Source organism: Anoplolepis gracilipes, chromosome 1 (genome assembly GCF_047496725.1).
Source record: "Anoplolepis gracilipes chromosome 1, ASM4749672v1, whole genome shotgun sequence".
Classification (NCBI taxonomy): domain Eukaryota; kingdom Metazoa; phylum Arthropoda; class Insecta; order Hymenoptera; family Formicidae; genus Anoplolepis; species Anoplolepis gracilipes.
Genome location: NC_132970.1, coordinates 11,967,763 through 11,989,586, shown reverse-complemented (window position 1 = coordinate 11,989,586; position 21,824 = coordinate 11,967,763). Strand labels below are relative to the sequence as shown.

Below are 21,824 nucleotides of genomic sequence, written 5' to 3'. Positions count from 1 at the left end.
TTGAGTTAAAAGTTACAATTTAAAAAAATTTAAGCTTTTATAAAAAGTATCTCATAATTGGCACCTTTACCCTAATATTTATAATAATAATATTTAATTTATTGAATTCTACCGTGACGACTGTGTAGAAATGATACTATTTAGCTCATGTATAACAAAATAGTAAATATGAGATTCCAAATTTTCGGCTATGGAACGCAGAAGACATTCCAATTCTTTTTTCTCATCATGCCATAAGCCATCTTCTGCCATTAAAAACACATAATGTTGTATTTTTCTGACATATTCTAGACCTGTTTTAATTTGTTGTTTAAAATCTAAATTGTCAAAATTTTTCTTCTGTTTCTCTGTATTATACTTTCTTTTCAAAGAAGGACACCTAAAATTAAAACAAAAAATTCTCAAATATTATACAACACCACATTATCGGCAATAAACTGTGAACAATATATTTTCTAAAGTAGAAATATGAATTTTTTAACTACATTAACATTTGAGACAAATTAAAAACATTATAAATATAATATCAATTTTTTATTTAATAAAGATAAAAAAATATATAAAAATAATGTATATAATATTTTTTCTCGTCTACATCTCTTTAGGAGGGTAAAGAGGGGTGTTAGAATTCTCAAAAATGAGAATCTATTTCTTGGTAAATATACCAAGTAAAATATGCGCCCTGTGCACAGTTCAATTTTCGCGAGAATTAATTTCTAAATTTACACCTTAATATCCGCGCATGGCTCTTATTGCCAAGTCAATAGTTACATGTTTGTAAAAATAATGTGATAATATCTTTAACCAAATTGAATTAAATGATCACAATAATAATAGATAGCAACGCACATACATACTCAAAATGTATTATTGAGACGTTTTTGCTGCGATAATCTTGTATCAGGTTTAAGTTAATTAATTTAAATTAAGTTTTAATGAAAAGTTGATTGATAAATAAAATAAATATATTTTAATTCTCTCTCGCATTGTATAAAAATAATAATAAAAATAGACACTTTTATTAAAAAAAAAAAAGGAAAATTTTAAGAAGAAAAACTCAATCTCTCTCTACAATTTCCAAATAAATAAAATTGATTGTACATAGTGATTATAAAATTATAGAAGCCACAAAGAATGAACAGAAAGTTTTTATGAAATTATATGATTTATATGAAATTATATAAATTATATAAAATAAATTAAACTTTTATAATTATCTGTGCTATTTAAGGGGTTACATCACCTTGGAGCCTCAAATTTTAAAGCATTTTTAAGAATTTTATTAAAGAAAACTATATTATACAAGGAAAAATTCTTTTTTGGTGTTTATTATGAGTATATTGAAGAATATAAAAAATATTTTTTAAAGTATTTAATATAAAAATTAAGCGCATGATGGCTATCTTTTTGTTGGTTTTGATCGACATGCAAAACGGCGGGCACGATTACTCAGCAGTGGTTAGTCTTAGAACAAAAAAACAAAAATATTTATTTTCTACATATTCAAAACTAGGGTTATACGTAGCCGTTTTGAGAAATATGCATTTATGTTAAAATAACAACGATTTGAAAAAAAAAGTTATTTTTAGCTTCAAAAATTTGAATGAAATAAAGCGATAGCGACGAGAATTTTTAAGATATCGCAAAAATCCTACGTACAGTTCTAGATAATGTTGAAATAAAGATCTGGGTAAAAATTCAAGTCGATCGGATAAAAATTGGCGAAGTTATGCTGCCCGCCGTTTCAAAAAATGCCGTTTCGAAAAATACTGTTTTGAGAAAAACGCGTTTAAAATTTTTCGTAACAATTTTTGAGGCTGAGCGTCGTTTGGCGTCTGTTCGTTTTACAACTGAACTCGTGTATAAAATAACGGTCAAAATTTTGGCTGAGCCATCTACAGGTACAAAAAAAATTCATAAGAATAAGTGTCCCTTTGCAGGTAACAGGCTCTTTCAATAAGCCGCTTACACGATGTAGCGCAACATGGTGACGCGCTTCACTATACTCACTCAAAACATCATTTTCCTTTGCGATTTCGAAGTCAGGTCTAATATATATCATTTTTAAGACTATAAGGAATATTTTAAGCAAAAAAAAAATTAAATTTTTTTAAAGTGTCAAAGTGGTGTATTACAATTTATATTATAAATTAAATTTATACATGTACTTAAGTCAGTATTTATTTAAAAATTTCCAATCAAGTTAACGTCTTAAAATATTTAATAAATTAAAATTAACTTGTTGATACAAAGTAAACATCATAATCTTATTTGTTTGAAAATTTCAACATTATCTGTTATGTAAAATAAAAAAGGTAATAAAAATTTATTCCGTTTCTTTACATAGGTAATCTTATTGAGACAATTTTTTATTACCAATCTATTTGTAATTTTTAATAAGTTACTATTAGTGTGCATAAATAAACAAAATAGTTAAATAAAAAAATAATTTTAGGAAATATATTTAAAAAATACTGATAAATGCGTGTGACGCTGGCATGTTCTCACTTTGTGGAAACTCATTAATTAATTCTGACTTATTTGTAATAGTTTTGTAATTTTTTATAACTTAAACAAATAGCTCTGGCCATTAAATAAAAAAATGATTTGGAATTAATTAAATTAACGTGCGTTCCACTTTGTTCTCCAACAATTTTTTCAACTTTTTTTACCAAATTTTAAAAGCTTAAAAATTCTACAATAGAAACATTTACAAAGAGTTCTATGCGTAAAAATTAATAAAATATTTATTAACAAATAAAATTAAATGCAAAATTAGAATTAATATATAAAAATTTATAAATAAAGAAATATACCTCCGATAAAATTTCTTTACCCAAAACTTTTTTCTCAATATTATGTTCTGGAGACTTTTACACGTGGAGCTAAAACTCCATGCTGACGTTTTTGTCTTTTAGAATGATTTAAATTACTTCGTCCGGCAAGCGTGTTATCATAGCCATTGAAAAAAATTTAATAATGCACAAAAAAGCAACGTCCCATATAGCACAGATCATTGCAATTACATTGCAGCAAAGTTGCAATATTGCAAACTGCAATAAAACATTACAAAAACATTGCAGATATAAATCCACAAAATATCAGCACAGTTGTTGCAACATAACATAAATATTTCGGAATAATTTCAAAATCAAAATTTTATAATTATATTTTTTTAGGGTAAAACGTATAGGAAACATATAAAATATGAAAAAGTTGAACTTAAAATAAATGTTTGTAATAATATTTATCTAAGAAATATTATATTATAAATTTACATATAATAAATTTTATATATATATATATACATATAAATTATATATATAATTTTATATAAATTTATAATATAATATTTTTTAGATAAAAAAATTATTACAAACATATAAGTTCAACTTTTTTGTATTTTATGTGTCCATATATTTCTGATATTTATCTATCAGAAACAAAAATTCTTATATACAACATTAGTCGACGATTGCAGTAACAATGCATTATTGCAAATTTATAACATTAAAATTTATAAATTATATTATAATATTTCGTTGCGATCTTGCTAAAGGCGGACATTTTAACATTGTTGCAATTCCACAGCAATAATGCAGCAACATATCGCAGTGAATTTGCAATATTGCAATATTGCGGTGAAAGATTGTTGCAATGTGTATACAATCTTTCTGTGCTGTATGGGGTAGTTTACTTATTGGTTTTTATCTAATTTTATATCATTAATTCATTCATTTATATTATAATTTATACATACTTATGTGAGCTCACAAACTTTATTATATCTGCCAGAGTATTTTAGCACTGTAGCGATGCGTCTGCAGTGATTTTTACAGCAGCCAATGCCAAATAGCAGGCAATAAGAACAGGAAATAACACAAACAAGAAAGAGAAAAATGATCTTCTTCTTTCTTTTTTGCTATGTTATTCTTTACTCCTATTATCTGTTGCCTGACATTGCAAGGATTTTTATGTACGTTTTTCACTATTTCTTTACATTTATGACTTTAATGCTTTGTTTCAATATTATTTGAATTGATAGCTATTTCGATCAGATACCTTATTTATTTAAAAATCTGAATGGCACGTTATTACGTCTGGATAGACTCCTCGATTCTTTTCTTTCATGAAATATTTACGAATTATTAATGAATATCTGATTGATGAAAGACAAACCTTTCCGAGACTATAATCAAGATGTGAAAATATCTTACATCTTTTTATTTACTTACATTATTTCTATTCAAAATTAAATCTTTTAAAATGTGTTGCATAATAAATTCAAATTTTATCTTGACAGTCAATATACACGCAACAAAATTATTGCAATAAAAGTTTATACCAAAATTTCACATAACTTCAGATAATCACAACTTCATGAAAAATTGTCGTATTTAAAAACTTTTTTTTATTTTGTAAGTTAAAGTCTCTATTTTAAGAAGCATTTGTCAGATTTCGAATTTTTCCTTCCTCCCTCCCGTCTTCTCAAAAGTAAGGACGTGCTTTCTCTCGGAAAATTTGCACAGTTTGATGCACTCCACGGAGTGGAATGAATTTTTTTCTCAAGTATCATGATAATCATTGTAAAATTTGGATTTTTCCTTGCAAATTAAAAAAAAATTGAGATCGGTACGATTTTTCTTCGCGGACTTATGACGTACAAAAGTGACCTATACATTTTTGTGCCTGTTACCGCCAACATTAGTATTATCCGATGCGCACTACGGGAAGGTTGTTAACAAATTTTGCTCATTATGTGTATGTGTATATGAGTGCGTGCGTGCGTGTGCGTATGCGTATGTGCGTGTACTGAAAAACGAGGCGGAAATACACACTTTTAAAATTTCCAAAACATTCCTTTCCAATACACACACACACGCACGCACGCACTCACGCATACACACATATACACATACACATGATACAAAATCCATCCATCACATCCCCGTGGTGCGTATCGGATAATGCTAATGTTGGCAGTAACAGGTACAAAAATGTAAGTATCTTTATACGTCCTAAGTCCACGAAACAAAATCGTATCAATCTCAATTTTTTTTTAATTTGCAAGGAAAAGTGCAAATTTTACAATGATTATCATGATACTTGTGAAAAAAATTCATTCCACTCCGTGGAGTGCGTCAAACTGTGCAAATTTTCCGAGACAAAACACGTCCTTACTTTTGAAAAGGCGGGAGAGAGGAAGCAAAAATCAAAATTCAACATCTGACAAATGCTTCTTAAAGTAAAAGCTTTAACCTACAAAATAAAAAAAAAAGTTTTTAAATATGACAATTTTTTGTGGAGATGTGATTATCTGAAGTTATGTGAAATTTTGGTATAAATTTTTGTTACGATAATTTTGTTGCCTAGTGTATATTAATACTGATAATATATAATAGTAATTTATTGGAATCTATAAAAAAGAACTTTTATCCTTAAAACAATATTGTTATTTAAAGTAACTTTTGAAACAAGATTGAACTAATTTTATTAAAGTGTATGACAGTAAATTTTAATAAAGATTTCAATTTTAATTCAACTTATCTTATCTATTTGAAAATCCGAATGGCACGTTAACGTCTAGATAGACTCCTCAATTCTTTTCATTTATAAAATATTTATGAATTGTTAACAAATAGTTGACTAGTGAAAAAGACGAACTTTTCCGAGGCTATAATCAAGTCGCAAAAATATTTTACTTACATCTCTTTACTTAATTACATTATTTCTATTCAAAATTAAATCTTTAAAAATATGTTGCACAATAAATTCAAATTTTAACTTCACAGTCAATATTGATAATATATAATAGTAATTTATTGGATTGCTTGAAAATTACTTAAAATTTTTATGCATCTTTTCAAAAAGTATAATAAATTGCAAATAATACAAAATTTTATAAACATGATAATGTATACTCGGCAATGAGAGCCATGCGCGGATGTTGATGCGTAAAAAAAAAATACGTATAGAAATTAATTCTTTTCGCGAAAGAATTTTTTCATTAGTGCACATGGCACATATTTAAAGCAGTCTCCTGGCAAGCGAAAGACTCGGGTTTAATTCCCGATTCAGCGACTTCGATATCTTTTCTCATCTACATCTCTTTAGGGGGGTATAGAGGGGTTTAGAATTCTCAAAAAATGAAAATCTAAATATGTACCCTGTGCACTAATTAAAAAAAAATAAAAAAAAATTTCGCAAAAAGAATTAATTTCTATACGCATTTTCTTTACGCATCAACATCCGCGCATGGCTCTCATTGCCGAATACATTATATATTGTAAATATTGGAGCCGTATGTATTTTCAAATTACAAAATTTTATTTTAAAATCTATAAAATTACAAAATACAGCCAGCTCACTTCTGTACTTATGATGTCTCGAGGGGGGGATCTAATTTGTTTAATAAATATTCTAAAAATTTTTACGCATTAAAACTCTCTTTCTAAATTAAATGCAATCTGCTGAATGAAAAAAAATCAACTGAATGTAAAATTAATATTAATATAAAAAAATTGTAAATAATAGATATACCTCTGATAAAATTTCTTTTCCCAAAACTTTTTCCTCAGTATGTTTTGGAATCTTTTACACGTAGCACTAAAACTCAAAACATCCTCAATCCTGACGTTTTCGTCTTCTAAAATGATTTCAATTACTTCGACGGACAAGTGCATTAGCGTAGCCATATAAAAAAATTTAACAATGCACAAAAAGTTCACAACATGATCTATTTATTGGTTTTTATCTAATTTCGTTTATATAACTCATACACGTGGGCTCACAAAGTTTACTATAGCATCTAACACTGTTGCGTCTGTAAATATAGGAACTTCAATAATCTTTAGTCATTACAGAGCGCAGATGCATTCCTTTTTCAGGTAGAAACGCTTCAAATTTAACTGACAAATGAAAAGAAACTATAAAGATTCCTTTATTCTGATAGGTCAATAGTAACAACGGTTACAGGCACGTTTTATAAATTCTTCGAAAAATTTTCTAGATTACAACTTCTAGAACAACTGCTTTTCATTACTTTTTTAGATTTATTTTTTTTTACATGATATTTTTTGAAATACTTTCTTTATAAGTTTAATAAAGACTGTATATTTAACTTGTCAAAATTTAAATACTATATAAACAACGGGTTAATCAAAAACGACCTGACTAGCCAAAATTATTCAATTTATTTACACGACGTTTCGACCATAAGGTTGTGGTCCTTTTCAAGTGTAAACGTAAATTAAGAAAGAGAAGAAAGAATCCAATGGGACATGTTTAAAGGTAGAACTTAATGATGGAATAATTAAATATGTCACTTAGTTAAAAACAATAGTTATTAATTTTGAGATGAACACAAACAAGGAGACACGTCATGTCAGCATGAGTTTTTAAACAAAACTGTCGTGTAAATAAATTGAATAATTTTGGCTAGTCAGGTCGTTTTTGATTAACCCGTTGTTTATAATTAAATACTAGCGACTTTAATAACTTATAATTTTAAATACTATATGTTTATTTGTAAAATTATTTTTTGTATATTAAAATTATTTTTTGTATATTAAAATTATGTTTTGCGATTAATATAATCCCAAATATTAAATAATAAAAGATATTATTATATTAATTATAAGAAAATATCTCATTCTGTATATATGTTTATGTATTAAGGCTATATGAAACTTCTTTATTCTTTAGGTGAGTTCTTTTTCAAACTAAGGCTGTGCGATCGAGACTGCTCTATGAATACTTTGAAACGAGATCGTCCCGATTGCGCACATGTTCGATCGGACACACCACAAAATCGAACGATGCCTAGGGTAACCAACACAGTTGACCAATCAAAAGATCTCATTTACATCTGACCAATAAGCATTGTGTCCGATCAATACTCACCCATTTGGAACATCATTCTATCTTTATTCTCACAGAATATACAACAAAGATAGAATGACATTTCGAAGCATTCGTAACGCAGTCTTGAGCGCAGCCTATGAAAAATCTTTTTGATTATTTTTTCGAGAAAGAGAGAGAGAATAAAGAGATAAAAGAAACATCTTTTGTTTAAGATAAAAAGAAAAATATAAATATAAATAAATAAATATATTGTACTTGATACTAATAACTATAAATATATTTTACTAAGGATTTTGTAAAATAGATGTTCTCCTCTCTCTCTCTCTCTCTCTCTCACCCTCTCTCTAGTATTGGTGAAAAAAATAGTCGGACTGTTCGTGTATTGCGATAGAAATAAAAGAGAAATTGTATAAAGATGTGATAATAGTATTATATCATTCACTGAGTGCATCGCATAGTGATTTTGTGAGGTTTCTACAAGATATAGTAGAGAAGTTAGTAATAAAAAAAGATTATATTGTAATGAGAGACTTTAACATAAATTTTATGGTTAATTTGTTTTATTCTAAAAAGTTGGAACCAGTAATGGCAAGCTTAGGTATGACACAGTATGTTAATAAACCGAGAGAGCAGCAAAATTTTTTTACTTAAAAATGAATAAATTCCAATTAATATTAAATTAAATTTTACAAAAATAACTTAATATACAAACTAAATACGCAGCATAAAATTTACAAAATATACACTAAGGTCCTTTGATATCAATTAAACAAACAAAACAAAATTTTTTTAAATGTTGGAATAAATTACTTTAATACATAGGTCCCAAAATAAACTCTAAGTATTGAAAAATGATAATACTATTATTTACACCTTCACCTACTATACACTATTTTTTAAATCATAGATTATTTGCATTAAGCAACAGTTCAATTTAGCAATTTGTAGATCTAAATGCGAATAATGAAAAGCCCGTCAAATTTCAAAATTTTGCTGTTACCAATTCATCGGCGAGATCATTACAATGACTCAAAACCAACAGAATATAAAATGGTAATTTCGGAAACTGTGTAACAAAATTTTGGATCTATCAGTAGTGATAAAGAAATATATACGCAATCAGTATTTACTAGTATTTTCTGTTATTTAGATAAAAGAATCCTTATCTTTATCTAGATAATAATGGGATAGATACTTTCTGTATCTTATTGTTAGATTGAAAAATGCATTGTCTGCCTTAAATTATTTAAGATAATTCTGCAATCAACAAAACTAAACCCTTAATAAGCAAAATTTATCAATGCTAATATGAACAAAATAAAATTCTATATTAATACTGTGAATACTAAATTAAATACTTTACATATTGAGAACGATATATCAAGAACTGAGCGGAAAGAGTTGTAAATTATATCGCTAGTGAAAATAATGATTGTAACTACTGCTTGTCGTTCTCGCAAATCTTCCCTTTTCTATAAATTTTCAGAGATATACTCAAAATTTTAGAGGTGGAAAAACTTTACAATTTTAGCGTATTAGAATTCTTCCAATCTCTTCATTCGATAGGATTTTTCTCCCACTTTGTATATTCTTATGTAATTGTCGGTTGGTAATATAAGTTTTCGATTCCTTTAATTATAAAATAATAAAAATAATAAAATAATTTTTAAAAAACTATCTTTTACGACGATTAGAAAATTCTCTAGCCATTATGATTCATATTGATGCAGCTATGTTTGCCATATAACATATTTCTTTCTTTTTTCGCCGAAGTAATAACATATTATATTTGTTGATAATATTATGTTTGTTTCTTTAGTTTTTGTAGAAAAGATCGGTCCTGTTTTATCATTGACTTTTCCTGCACTTTTTTCTTACGGTATGGTTATCGAAAGATAATAAAATGTTTGAAGGATTATTCGACGAAAGAAGCTCTATTTGTCAAATAGTTTTTCTATATCAAATCTAGCGATTATCAATCAATCATTATTACGACTTCGCTGAAGAACGGAAAAGTGAGGCCAACAAAACGTAATAATATATTTAAATATATATATATATATATATTTTTTTCGAGATATTCTTATTTTCATTAATATTTTTCATAAAATTATTTTCCATTTTTTAAAAATATATATATATATATAACTTTTTAAATAAATCAAGGTAGATAAGAATGCAAGTTACAAAATTAAGATACGATTAAATTAGTCAATCAAAGGGGCTTTATGAACCAAACACAAGACGAAGGGACATAAATAAAAACACTATTTTGAACAATAAATTCAAAATTTATTCAAATGATTCGGTCCTTCTTCGAGTCATTCTCAGTGATACAATATAATATATAAAACCAGAGCAGTTACTTACAGTCGTCTGGTTACAGGCTGAATCACCTTCATCTTGCGTTCGGCTCTTAAAACCCCTTCGATTGACTATTTTATTTGTGGATTGAGACCCTATTAACTGTTATTATTAAGATATGATGTTCTATAATTTTCTGCATAATAAGATAAATTATTTATATTAATCAAATAATATAAAACTTTATATTTATAATATAATATAAAAATTTATAATGTAATTTATAATATAAAAAATATATGTATATTTATAAAGTAAAATTTACATTTATAACATTTTATATAGAGCACACATACACATGAGATTTTATAATAAATGTAACAATGACCATTATTGTTTACAATATTTATGATATTTATATTGTTTATAATATTTGTTTATAATATTTTATTTATAATATTATATTATTTATATTTTATATTTTCATATACTTGTCCATTTACTTATTAAGTGTCAATTTTATTTGCTTGTGATGTATCATTATTTAATGTAATATGCATTGGAACAGAGAATTGGTTATTTTCAAAAGCGCGAATTTTCGATAAATAATCATTAATTTTGTTTAAACTTTCTTTTCTATAAGCTAAATGTTTGCTTATATCAAGTCCACGTTGTTCGGCAAATGCTTTAATCTGTAACAAATTATTAAAAAATTGTAGTTACTTATCATATAAAAAAACAATATTATAATATTATTTTACCTTTTCAATTTGATCTCCTTCGATGCTCCTCATAATAATCTCGTGAAGAATATATTCATCAGATTTACTATTAGAAAATACATATTATTTAAAACTGTGTTTTAAAATAATTATTATTAAATAATGTTTTTATTATATCTATCTATAAGCAAATAAATACATAATTAATATAAGCAAAAATTATTTATATACGTAAATATTTTGTATTATAAGTATTATAAGTACAATTTTATCATGCAGTAAAATATCAGAAAAAGACGGATAATTAGAAAACATTAATTATATAAAAACAAGTTACTTACTCTGCAATAATCTGGTCAAATTTCTTAATAAAGAGATCAATCGTCATATCTATATCTAACAGATTCTCCAACATATTTCCAAAGAAAGAATTATAATCAATTTTCTCCAAATTTAAATGCTTTTCGAGAATGTCTAAATTTTCCGAACAACTAAGTAATGGGAAGAGATAATAACTGTTCGTTGATGTTTCGTTTGTTCTCTGCAGAAACTGATTCCAGATAGATTCATTTGCTTGTACTAATCCGAAGCAGAAAAAAAATTCTTGCTCAAATGAAATTCTACAAAATTAGAATAAAAATATTTAAACTTAAATTTATTAAACACATGAGAGAATTGTAAATTAAATATGATTTTTACTTTTATTTTTTGTAATAAAATGTAGTAATTGACAATGAAAGTTATTAATCACTGATTTAATTTTTTTAAAAAACAGTTGATGTTATGTATCATTTTGAACATAAGTTTATCTTATTTTATTTGAACATAAATAATAATTCAAAAATCTAACATTCTATTCTATCTATCTAGCATAAACTAATTATTTTTGTGTTATAAAAAGAATCAACACTAGTATCTTATCTAATTGATGTTTGAGATGAAACAACCAACTTTGTTGGATTTATTTGTTATATTCTTACAATTAGTGATAACAAAACTCACTCGTTTACGATTGGATCTTCCACATATGCAAGTAATTTAGTGATAGCTTTCTCTCGGCACTTAGGATGTGTGTTGTATGAACAAGCAATCTTATTAAATTTTAATCTAATTTCTGTAGTTACAGGATCGTCATCAGGATGATCATCGAAACCGATATGTTCGATTAGGTTATACGTCAAGTTGAAGAAATATGGCTTAAAAACATTTTATAGTGATCAAGCAATTCAATCTAATAAATTAAAAATACGATAGCTTTGTTCAAAAAAATAGCTTAGTTTTCTTTCTAATAATTTCTTTAATTAATAAATATTTAATTTGCGGAAATTAATCACAAAATTAGGAAATATTAATATAAATATTTTATTTTCTCTCTTTCAATATTTTACTTTTTCTTTACTTTTTATTTTCTCTTTCTATTAAGTTTATTAATTTAGATAATTAATCAGTTTAATAATATTTCATAGATTGTATGAAACGTATCTTACTTTAAAGATCTCGACTGCTGAAGGTATCGATAGATATGTAGTAATTAACGGCTGAATAATTTGAAATACTCGATACCATGGGACGGGATCGCTTTCGCGCGACAAATAATTTATAACTTCGAAAAAAATATTAAAATCAATCTGTTCGGTTTTCATCATGTAATAAACATCATCGATGATTTGTGCACGATTCAGAATTGGGATTTTATCGTAATCATCAGAATTAAGGAAAGCGGCGATTCGCCTCCAATTGATTACATCATAATTTACGCGATAATAACCTGTTAAAATAAAAGAATAAGAGCAGCTAAATATGTAATGTGCACATATAATAAATTGCAATATTTCAGAATTTATAAATATGCCATCAAATTTTGAATGATTTCTTTAACTATATATTGCGATGATACTTACCTGTCAACTGCTTATTCACAATAATCCAGTCATTAATGTCAATTCCTTCGATCGTTATACTCTCGTCCTGAGGTTTTAACCAATGAGTGGCCAGCGTTGACGAATTCAGATCACTTTGAGTCATATAATTCAACGGAATCCACCACGTATTGTTTTCTTCAGTGATGTCATTGTCTTTCGAGAGTTGGACTCTCTTATGTTGTGTCACCTTGATCTCACCTGTATCATAATTTCGATCGATTGTTACTACAGGATACGCTCCCTGATTGAACCAAGTGTCCATGACTTCTTTTACTTTAAAATCGTCATGCGGCACGTCTGACTCATCGAGAGCATCTTGTAATGCTTTCCATAAATCGTCTGGCGTGACATTACTATATTCACTGAAAATCAATAATTTACACAATATGAAAATACACTTGATAATGATAAGTGAAAGATTCATTATTTTCATGCACACGCGTGACTATAGTTTAATATATTTTTTTAAAGTTTAAGAAAATTAATACATAAATTTTAAAAAATTATAAGTTATTAAAGTCGCTAGTATTTAATTATAAACAACGGGTTAATTAAAAACGACCTGACTAGCCAAAATTATTCAATTTATTTACACGACGTTTCGACCATATGGTTGTGGTCCTTTTCAAGTGTAACTATAAAGAAAATAAATAACGGATCAAACATTGATATATGGATACAATTTTTACCGGATTTAAGCCAAACAATACAACATAATGGCGTTATAAAACTAGTCTACTCACACGTAAATTAAGAAAGAGAAGAAAGAATCCAATGGGACATGTTTAAAGGTAGAACTTAATGATGGAATAATTAAATATGTCACTTAGTTAAAAACAATGGTTATTAATTTTGAGATGAACACAAACAAGAAGACACGTCATGTCAGCATGAGTTTTTAAACGAAACTGTCAATGGTTAAAAGGAAAACAGTTCAAACGACCTTTATAATTTTGTCATAAATATTATTTAAATTTTCAGTATCTCTTTGTAGATTAATCGTTAAATTTCTTAATAAAAAACATTTCAGCTATTTCTCTTTTCTTAATAAATTTTTCATTGTGTAAAATAACCGGATCGTCCCACTCAAAATCATGCCCAAATTCAACTCTGTGTTTGCTAACGACTGATTGATTGGTAGGATGTAATTTTATATTGTTAAGATGTTCTCTAATACGTGTGCGTATATGTCGCTTTGTTTGGCCTATGTAAAGCGCATCGCAATCCTTACACTGTAATTTATAAACAACATCAGTTCTAAAGTCAGTATGTAATCTGTCTTTACCACGCTTAATCAATGTATTAAGTTTATTAGTTATAGTCATAACGACGTTCAAACCAGCGTCACAAACAATACGACGTAAACAAAAGCTAAATTCATTAACATAAGGAATTGAAACAAAAAGGCTGCTTCTTTGTAATTCCTTCCCCCGGGGTTCAAATTCCAAATTGTCGCAATTTTTTAAAAAATTGATCCTCTTTTTGATGTGTCATCCAATAAGGTTGTCAGGGAAACAATTATTACGCAGTGTTTTATAAACGATACACAAATTCTCATTGTGGAACCTAGTATCAGAGAACAGCAATGCATGATCAACAAGACTATAAATCGTATTAATTTTATATTTCATGGGGTGATTCGAATAAAAGTTGATATATCTTCCCGACCAAGTGGGTTTTCTGTACCAATTAGTTATGAGTCCATTGTCAACACGTAAAACAGTAGTATTTAAGAAGCTAATGGACTTATTCTGTTCAATCTCAAACGTAAATTTTAAACGAGGGTGAAAATTATTAAAAGTATCTAACATCTCATCAATGCGTGTGCGTGGAATTATTGCAAATATGTCGTCCACATATCTATAGTAAATTGGGACTTTAAAACTTAACAAATTTAGACAATGAAACTCTAAATCATCCATAACAATGTCCGCTAGTATCGGAGATAAAGGAGAGCCCATGGGGCTTCCGAAAATTTGCTCGTAAAACTGTCCATTAAAACTAAAACTTGTCGAATCTAAAATCATTTCCACAACGTGTATAAATTGAGCAAGGCTAAAGTTAGTAGCAGAACTGATGTTATTCCATCGCTTTTCAATGGCGCTCAGAACCAATTCTTTGGGGACATTAGTAAATAACGAGCTAACATCCAATGATATCATTACTTGACTGCCCTCAATAATAACGTCCTTGATCTTTTTGGAAAAAGACCATCCGTCGTTTATATGTGAAGCTGGTTTTACAACTGACCTTTGCAGTATATCCTGTATGTAAGTTGATAAATTGTACAAAGGACTGCCAACAGTCGAAACAATGATTCTTAATGGAAAACCAGGCTTATGGATCTTGGGCAACCCATAGCAACGTGGTAAATTTCCATTTGTACAGTTGAGATGTTTGTAAGTTCTTTCGTCGATGAGCTCGTTGTTGAGCCAAGATTTTAATAATGAATTTATCTTGTTCATAAGTGGTTTTGTCGGATTTTTATTGATTTTCTTGTAAGTAAATTCATCACTCAACATCGACTCCATTTTTAACAGATAATCAGTCTTATTCATTACGACTGTGGACTGTCCCTTGTCAGCTTTGGTAACTAATAAATCATTATTTTCAGACAAAAACTTTCTCGAAAGTGAGAAGGCCCGCCCAATATGTCTTTCAATATAACTGACATGACGACGAGAACACAAAAATCTCTGCAGTGTATTCGCAACAGAGATTCTGGTAGTCTCTATAAGATCAGTTGAAATCCTGCTAGAACACGCCTCAAAACTCTTAACGACGTTTAATACATAATCAACGCGATTTTTACTGCGTGACGGATTTATGGGTAGCGCAAAATTGTCACCCAAGCTTAAGAGAGTGGAGACATATTCAGGAATGGTCTTATCCTATTATTATAAATTACAGTGTAAGGATTGCGATGCGCTTTACATAGGCCAAACAAAGCGACATATACGCACACGTATTAGAGAACATCTTAACAATATAAAATTACATCCTACCAATCAATCAGTCGTTAGCAAACACAGAGTTGAATTTGGGCATGATTTTGAGTGGGACGATCCGGTTATTTTACACAATGAAAAATTTATTAAGAAAAGAGAAATAGCTGAAATGTTTTTTATTAAGAAATTTAACTCCACGATTAATCTACAAAGAGATACTGAAAATTTAAATAATATTTATGACAAAATTATAAAGATCGTTTGAACTGTTTTCCTTTTAACCATTGACAGTTTCGTTTAAAAACTCATGCTGACATGACGTGTCTCCTTGTTTGTGTTCATCTCAAAATTGATAACCATTGTTTTTAACTAAGTGACATATTTAATTATTCCATCATTAAGTTCTACCTTTAAACATGTTCCATTGGATTCTTTCTTCTCTTTCTTAATTTACGTGTGAGTAGACTAGTTTTATAACGCCATTATGTTGTATTGTTTGGCTTAAATCCGGTAAAAATTGTATCCATATATCAATGTTTGATCCGTTATTTATTTTCTTTATAGTTACACTTGAAAAGGACCACAACCATATGGTCGAAACGTCGTGTAAATAAATTGAATAATTTTGGCTAGTCAGGTCGTTTTTAATTAACCCATTGTACATAAATTTTATTTTTTTTAACTTTTAAAATTAATTTCTTTAAAAAAAAACTTAGATTAAACACATGATAAACTTTTCAATCAAAGATATACCTGCTATTAAGTACGCAAAATAAATACTTGCGCACTAATTACAGCGTTTTGCTTTTACTCGCCAATTTTCTAAATTAATTTTTATATTTTTTAAAAGCTTATATTAAATTCTATGCAAAATAACTTTAATATTAATTAAACATATCCGCAGTGAAATATCTGACTTTTTTATATCTGTTAACATATAAATTTTATTTCATTTAATAGTTAATAATAATAAAAAATTTTAAACACATTATACTAACTGTCTTTGAAGATATTTTATCAAACCATTTCGAAACACGTCTTCCCTCAAAAAATGCGATGCCATTCGCAATAAAATAGCAGCTAAAGGATGAGAAACAAAAATTATGTAATTATTTTTTACAAATATACAGAAACAATCACTCGGTATAAGAAAAGATAATATTTATTTTGATTTATCGATTTTAAAAGCTGCTATTATGCTTTCAATCAGCCCGTTTTAAAAGAAATAAATTTAAATTATTATATCATAATTGACTTAATATTTCTTAATAATTTTAACATATTTAATTTTGTGTCTTTTCTTATCTCTTTTTCTGTTTCTAATTATAAATAAGTAATTATGTAACATCTTTTGTTTATAAAAAATTATTTAACGATATACCATTATATGCACATATAATTATATAAATATATTTAAAAAAGATCTTACCTTTTACATATGTGTAAAAGTAAGAGTATGCATTATGGACATCTAAATGATTAGTAACGTTTATGTTAATCGGTTTATAGCTGGAAGAATCTACAAGAAACATAAATTGTTCACGTTGCACCACAAATAAATCCATCAATCGCCATTCTTTGAAAAACTGAAAAGAACGACCCCGTGAAAAAAAATTAATGCAACATGTTTGGATCATGCAATCTACCGATACCTTGTCCGTAATGTAGTACTTTAGATAAGTCGCCATTCCTTCGCTCAACCATAAATAATCCCACCAAACGGGGCTGACTAAATTTCCAAACCATTGATGTGCCAATTCATGAGTAACTAACATGGCAGTCTCAAATTTCGGGCTCTTTTCAAATGCATATTGCCTTAAAATTTTCGGATATTTATATATTACAAGACAATTATATGATATAATATATTATATTATATCGTAAATTGACAAATATAATTTTCAGGAGACATTTTGCAATATTTATACTCGTAGACATCAAAAGATAAAGCTACGTCAAAAATAATCTTTATTTTTCTACTTTTTCTTTTTTTTAATCAAAAGTTTTCTAATTTTTAAACGAATAATTGAAGTGTTTATTAATAAAAGTTTCATTAATTTATTGAAATTATTTTCGAAAAAAGATAAATGAAGACCACAAGAGAACTTTAGTTTTTTTTATTACATTATTTATTATATTATGTAATTTTATTATGCTTTTATATTAACAAAAAATATGAAGAAAAATAAATATTTAATATTATGTTAAAAAATAATTTAAAAAACCAGATTTGTATTTTTCTCTTTTTTTCTATTAAAAATTGATTTTTACATATCTCTATAATTATTATACATAAAAAAATATCTTCTCGATTTGATCATAATCATATGAGTATTTATCTCCTTTATTTTTTAGAGAATAAGTATATATTTTCTGCGACGAGAGAAAGAGATACGCTTTTGTGCTCACACATAAATGATCATGCCCCAGTTTTCAGTAGCAGAACTGCTAAAATGGGGAACGGCAACGTGGTCCATTTTTGGCATGGGAACAGTACTATTGGTGAACCTTTCGAGCTCACGTGTTGCTTTCTCGGCAACATCGAGAGGAAACGTGGCGTAACGAAGAAGATGCCTCGGGACCCATACTTTTATGGTACCGTCCAGATTTGAAACATAATCGTAATCAGCAATCACGAATCCTAGTACATGGGTAGACATGACCGGCGTCGTCTCAAAGTACGTCCACAATTTTCCATCGATCGGATCGATCTCCGACCGTACGGATGGCATGTTTGACAATGCCGTGTAATTAGGATAGTGCTTTATGGAAAATTTAAAAGTTGCTTTTATGGCAAGCTCATCCCAGCACGGAAAGGCCTGTCGTGCGGACATTGGTTGAAAATGTGTTGTGGCCAACCACCTGTAATTCATTGTAATTTGCTTCAACACAAGAATAATAATCGCTGGATGGAACTTTAGATCATTGTATATTCGCTATTGTAATTCACTAAGTAACTAAGTAATTGACAGTAAAAAAGTAATAAATCATGCTCTCCTATTAATTTTATTTATCCAAAAGAGAATTAAAGACTAAAACTCAGAACCAAAAAGCAGGTATAACTTACCACCGCTACGCTCAAGTATAAATTTATCAATAATTTTTTATATTTGATAATTAATTTGTTATTTCTTTATGCGTTATTTTTTGTCAAAAAACATGCGGCTTTCCTTTTTGCTTGACTTTAAAATAGCCGTTTACTGTTACTTATTTACATCTTTAATCTTATACCTTTATTGATCTTTATTTATTTTAACTTTTGCGACCGACATGATATTATTGTTAAGTAACGTTTTAGTTATTATATTTGTGTATCACTAAAAATGTATCACTAAAAATGATTCTAAACAGAATAAGGATCAATATGATATTATAATTATATTTGTTTGTTGTAATTATACCTGTTTTCTTAATTTTGAATGTATACTCGCTTGCTTTATACCAACATTTTGGTTTTAAATTTTGGCCTTTGGTTATATATGTATTTCTTTTGAATTGATATCGTTGGAGCCTATCAAAATTGTTTGTTTTAATTTTATTTATATTTATTTATTTTACAATATATTATATTTTGTTATATTCTATTAACTTTTTATTTGTACGTATAAATCTCTTATTAACAAATACTTACACTTTATGACCTTCGTTATCTGTATAGAAGCTTCTGTAGAATCCACGTATATATGAGTCTCTGATCACACCTATGAATTTCAGATACAAATTGTAAATTCCAGGATCCAATCGCTCTTTAAATCGTATAGTCAAAATTTGCGTGTGATTGTTATATTCATGCTGTTTTGGAACATAATTCGATACAGCATTTACATCGTCACTCCCTTTGCGAGTCAGTCTTGTCAATGATTCATCTATCGTCAGTTCTAGAGAATGCAACGCGATCGTGTTTGTCGGTTCGCGCACCTCGAGATCGATGCTCGCTTCGCCATCGGAGGTGAAGTTATCTTCCACAATATGCGGTATTAATTTTATATCGTAATGAAACGGCGCGATATATTTTGGTAACCGATTTACATTGTTTTCCACTACTGTATTATTCACTACTGTTTCATTATCTTGAAGACAAACGCTCTGGCCTATGACAAGTAATAGGATTATCAACAGACACTTGATTACAGCCATAGAGAGACGAAATAATTTGCACAACTACCACGCGTGTTCGTCTAGCAAGACTGATATAAACCAATCTTCTCACATATGATATTCAGAATGTTTTACAGTACATATAATCTTGATTTATAAAAAAACATTCTCTAAAAAAGTATTATCGCCTATGACATGCATAAATACAGTTTCATAAGTCATCAACTTTTCTATTTTCTTATTATGCTATTTCTTAATATGCCTTTTAACATGTTTCAGCATCGCGATAATAATAACAAAAAAAAAAACAGAAAATTATCAAAGAAAGAAAATAGTGTTCGTTGGAAAAACAAAGTGATAAAAGCAGTTATCAAGACATGATATACATATTATCGAATACAAAGAAGATCATCATTTTCAATCATTAAAAGAAACAAAAAATAACGCAATAAATATAAGTAAAATTATTATTTAAGACATCTCCATTTAAAATTATTCAAATTTTACTTCTTTTCCGTATTAGAGTATGAAAATATGTTATAAAAAATAAAATTCTTTTAGACGTAACATGTATATGTACATGAATCTAAAATATTAATTAATAAATTAATTTTTAATTAAAAATATTATATTAATAATTTTTCTGTGAAATATACACTTTATGACCTTTGTTATCAGTATAGAAGCTTCTGTTTACGCATGCATTAAATTTAATATCTTATATTTTGTCCCCCAAAAATACTATCTAAATAAAATTTTATTTTTTACGACATATTTTCAAATTCTAATACGGAAAAGAAGTAAAATTTAAATAATTTTAAATGGAAAGGTCCTTCTTAAATAGTAATTTTATTTATATTTTATTGCATTATTATTTTTTTGTTTTTTTAATTATTAAAAAGTATCTTCTCTGTGTTCGATAATATATTATGTCTATATGATAACTGCTTGTGTCGCTTTGTATTTTTCCAACAAACACTACTATTTTCTTTCTTTGATGATTTTTTATTATTTTTTTTTATTATTATGTTGAAAGGTGCTAAAACATGTTAAAAGGCATATTAACAATAAGAAAGTAACCAAAATTGATAACCTATGAAATTGTATTCATATATCATGAGCAATATAATTTCTTTTAGAGAATGTTTTTTTTATAAATCAAGGGTATACACACATATAAAATATTTCAAATATCGTATGTAAGAAGATTACTTTATATCAGTCTTGCTGGACAAAGCGCATAGTTTATATAGTTGATATTATCAATATGATAATATTATGTTATCATTAAATAACATTACATTTTATAAAAATACAATTAGTATCGATATATATGTATAGCAGTGTTAATATTTTCATAAAATGTGACATTATTTAATAATAATAAAATATCGCCATATTGATAATATTATATGCATATAATAATTCATAAATATTTTATGATTAATAAATAATTTAAATTTTTACACATACAATTCAAAACCGTATTGCATACATTATATGTATATACATTATACATCCTATACAGCACAGAAAGACCAAAAGACATCTTAAAGATATCTACAAGATGATAATGAGACGTCTTTAAGTCGTCTTTTAATCATCTGTCTATATTTCATCAAATAAGATTTTGACATGATTGATTGTTGATTTGATTTTTTTTATGTAGAATTTACTTTAATAATTATTTTTTATTTCAATATATATACTTCTATTTAAAAAAAAAATCTTTATATTATAAATACATAAAACCAAAAATAAATAAAGCTTTCATTGGAAAAATGCACGTAATTTGCATAAATGTCGAAAGGAATGTAAAAAACGGTTTCTTTTTTTTACTCCAATGCTCTACCATCTCTGTTTCTCGTCGAAGCGTCTGTAGAGATCAACATTTCAAGGAGATGTATCAAAAGAAAATCTATTTTCATTGGCAACATATTGCTGATACGTGTTTAAATTTTAACATA

At 27.4% G+C, this 21,824-nt stretch overlaps 1 protein-coding gene across 2 annotated transcripts; it reads right to left on the bottom strand.

Annotated features, from left to right (window-relative positions):
* Positions 1 to 10,133: 10,133 nt before the first annotated feature.
* Positions 10,134 to 19,976, bottom strand: LOC140670953 (aminopeptidase N-like). Of its 2 annotated transcripts, none has more exons than XR_012047650.1 (12): positions 19,391 to 19,976; positions 18,169 to 18,621; positions 17,412 to 17,574; positions 17,189 to 17,345; positions 16,758 to 16,839; positions 12,791 to 13,173; positions 12,377 to 12,657; positions 11,892 to 12,085; positions 11,231 to 11,509; positions 10,929 to 10,995; positions 10,524 to 10,859; positions 10,134 to 10,322 (listed from the first exon to the last, which is right to left on the bottom strand). XR_012047650.1 is itself a non-coding variant. In XM_072901879.1 (12 exons), the coding sequence occupies exons 1-11, from the start codon at positions 19,894 to 19,896 to the stop codon at positions 10,674 to 10,676; spliced, it is 2,751 nt and encodes a 916-aa protein (XP_072757980.1). In that variant the 5' UTR covers positions 19,897 to 19,976; the 3' UTR covers positions 10,134 to 10,322; positions 10,671 to 10,673. The 2 variants fall into 2 exon arrangements, 1 of the variants encoding a protein (XP_072757980.1); XM_072901879.1 differs by having other exon boundaries at positions 10,671 to 10,859.
* Between the last annotated feature and the right edge of the window lie 1,848 nt (positions 19,977 to 21,824).

Excerpts from the sequence above, each read along its gene's own strand:
- LOC140670953 (XM_072901879.1), bottom strand. The coding sequence starts at position 19,896 with ATGGCTGTAATCAAGTGTCTGTTGATAATCCTATTACTTGTCATAGGC. Across the intron at positions 18,622-19,390 it reads GATAACGAAGGTCATAAAGT|GTGGTTGGCCACAACACATT; the intron begins GTAAGTATTTGT and ends AATGAATTACAG. Across the intron at positions 10,860-10,928 it reads AAGGAGATCAAATTGAAAAG|ATTAAAGCATTTGCCGAACA; the intron begins GTAAAATAATAT and ends AATTTGTTACAG.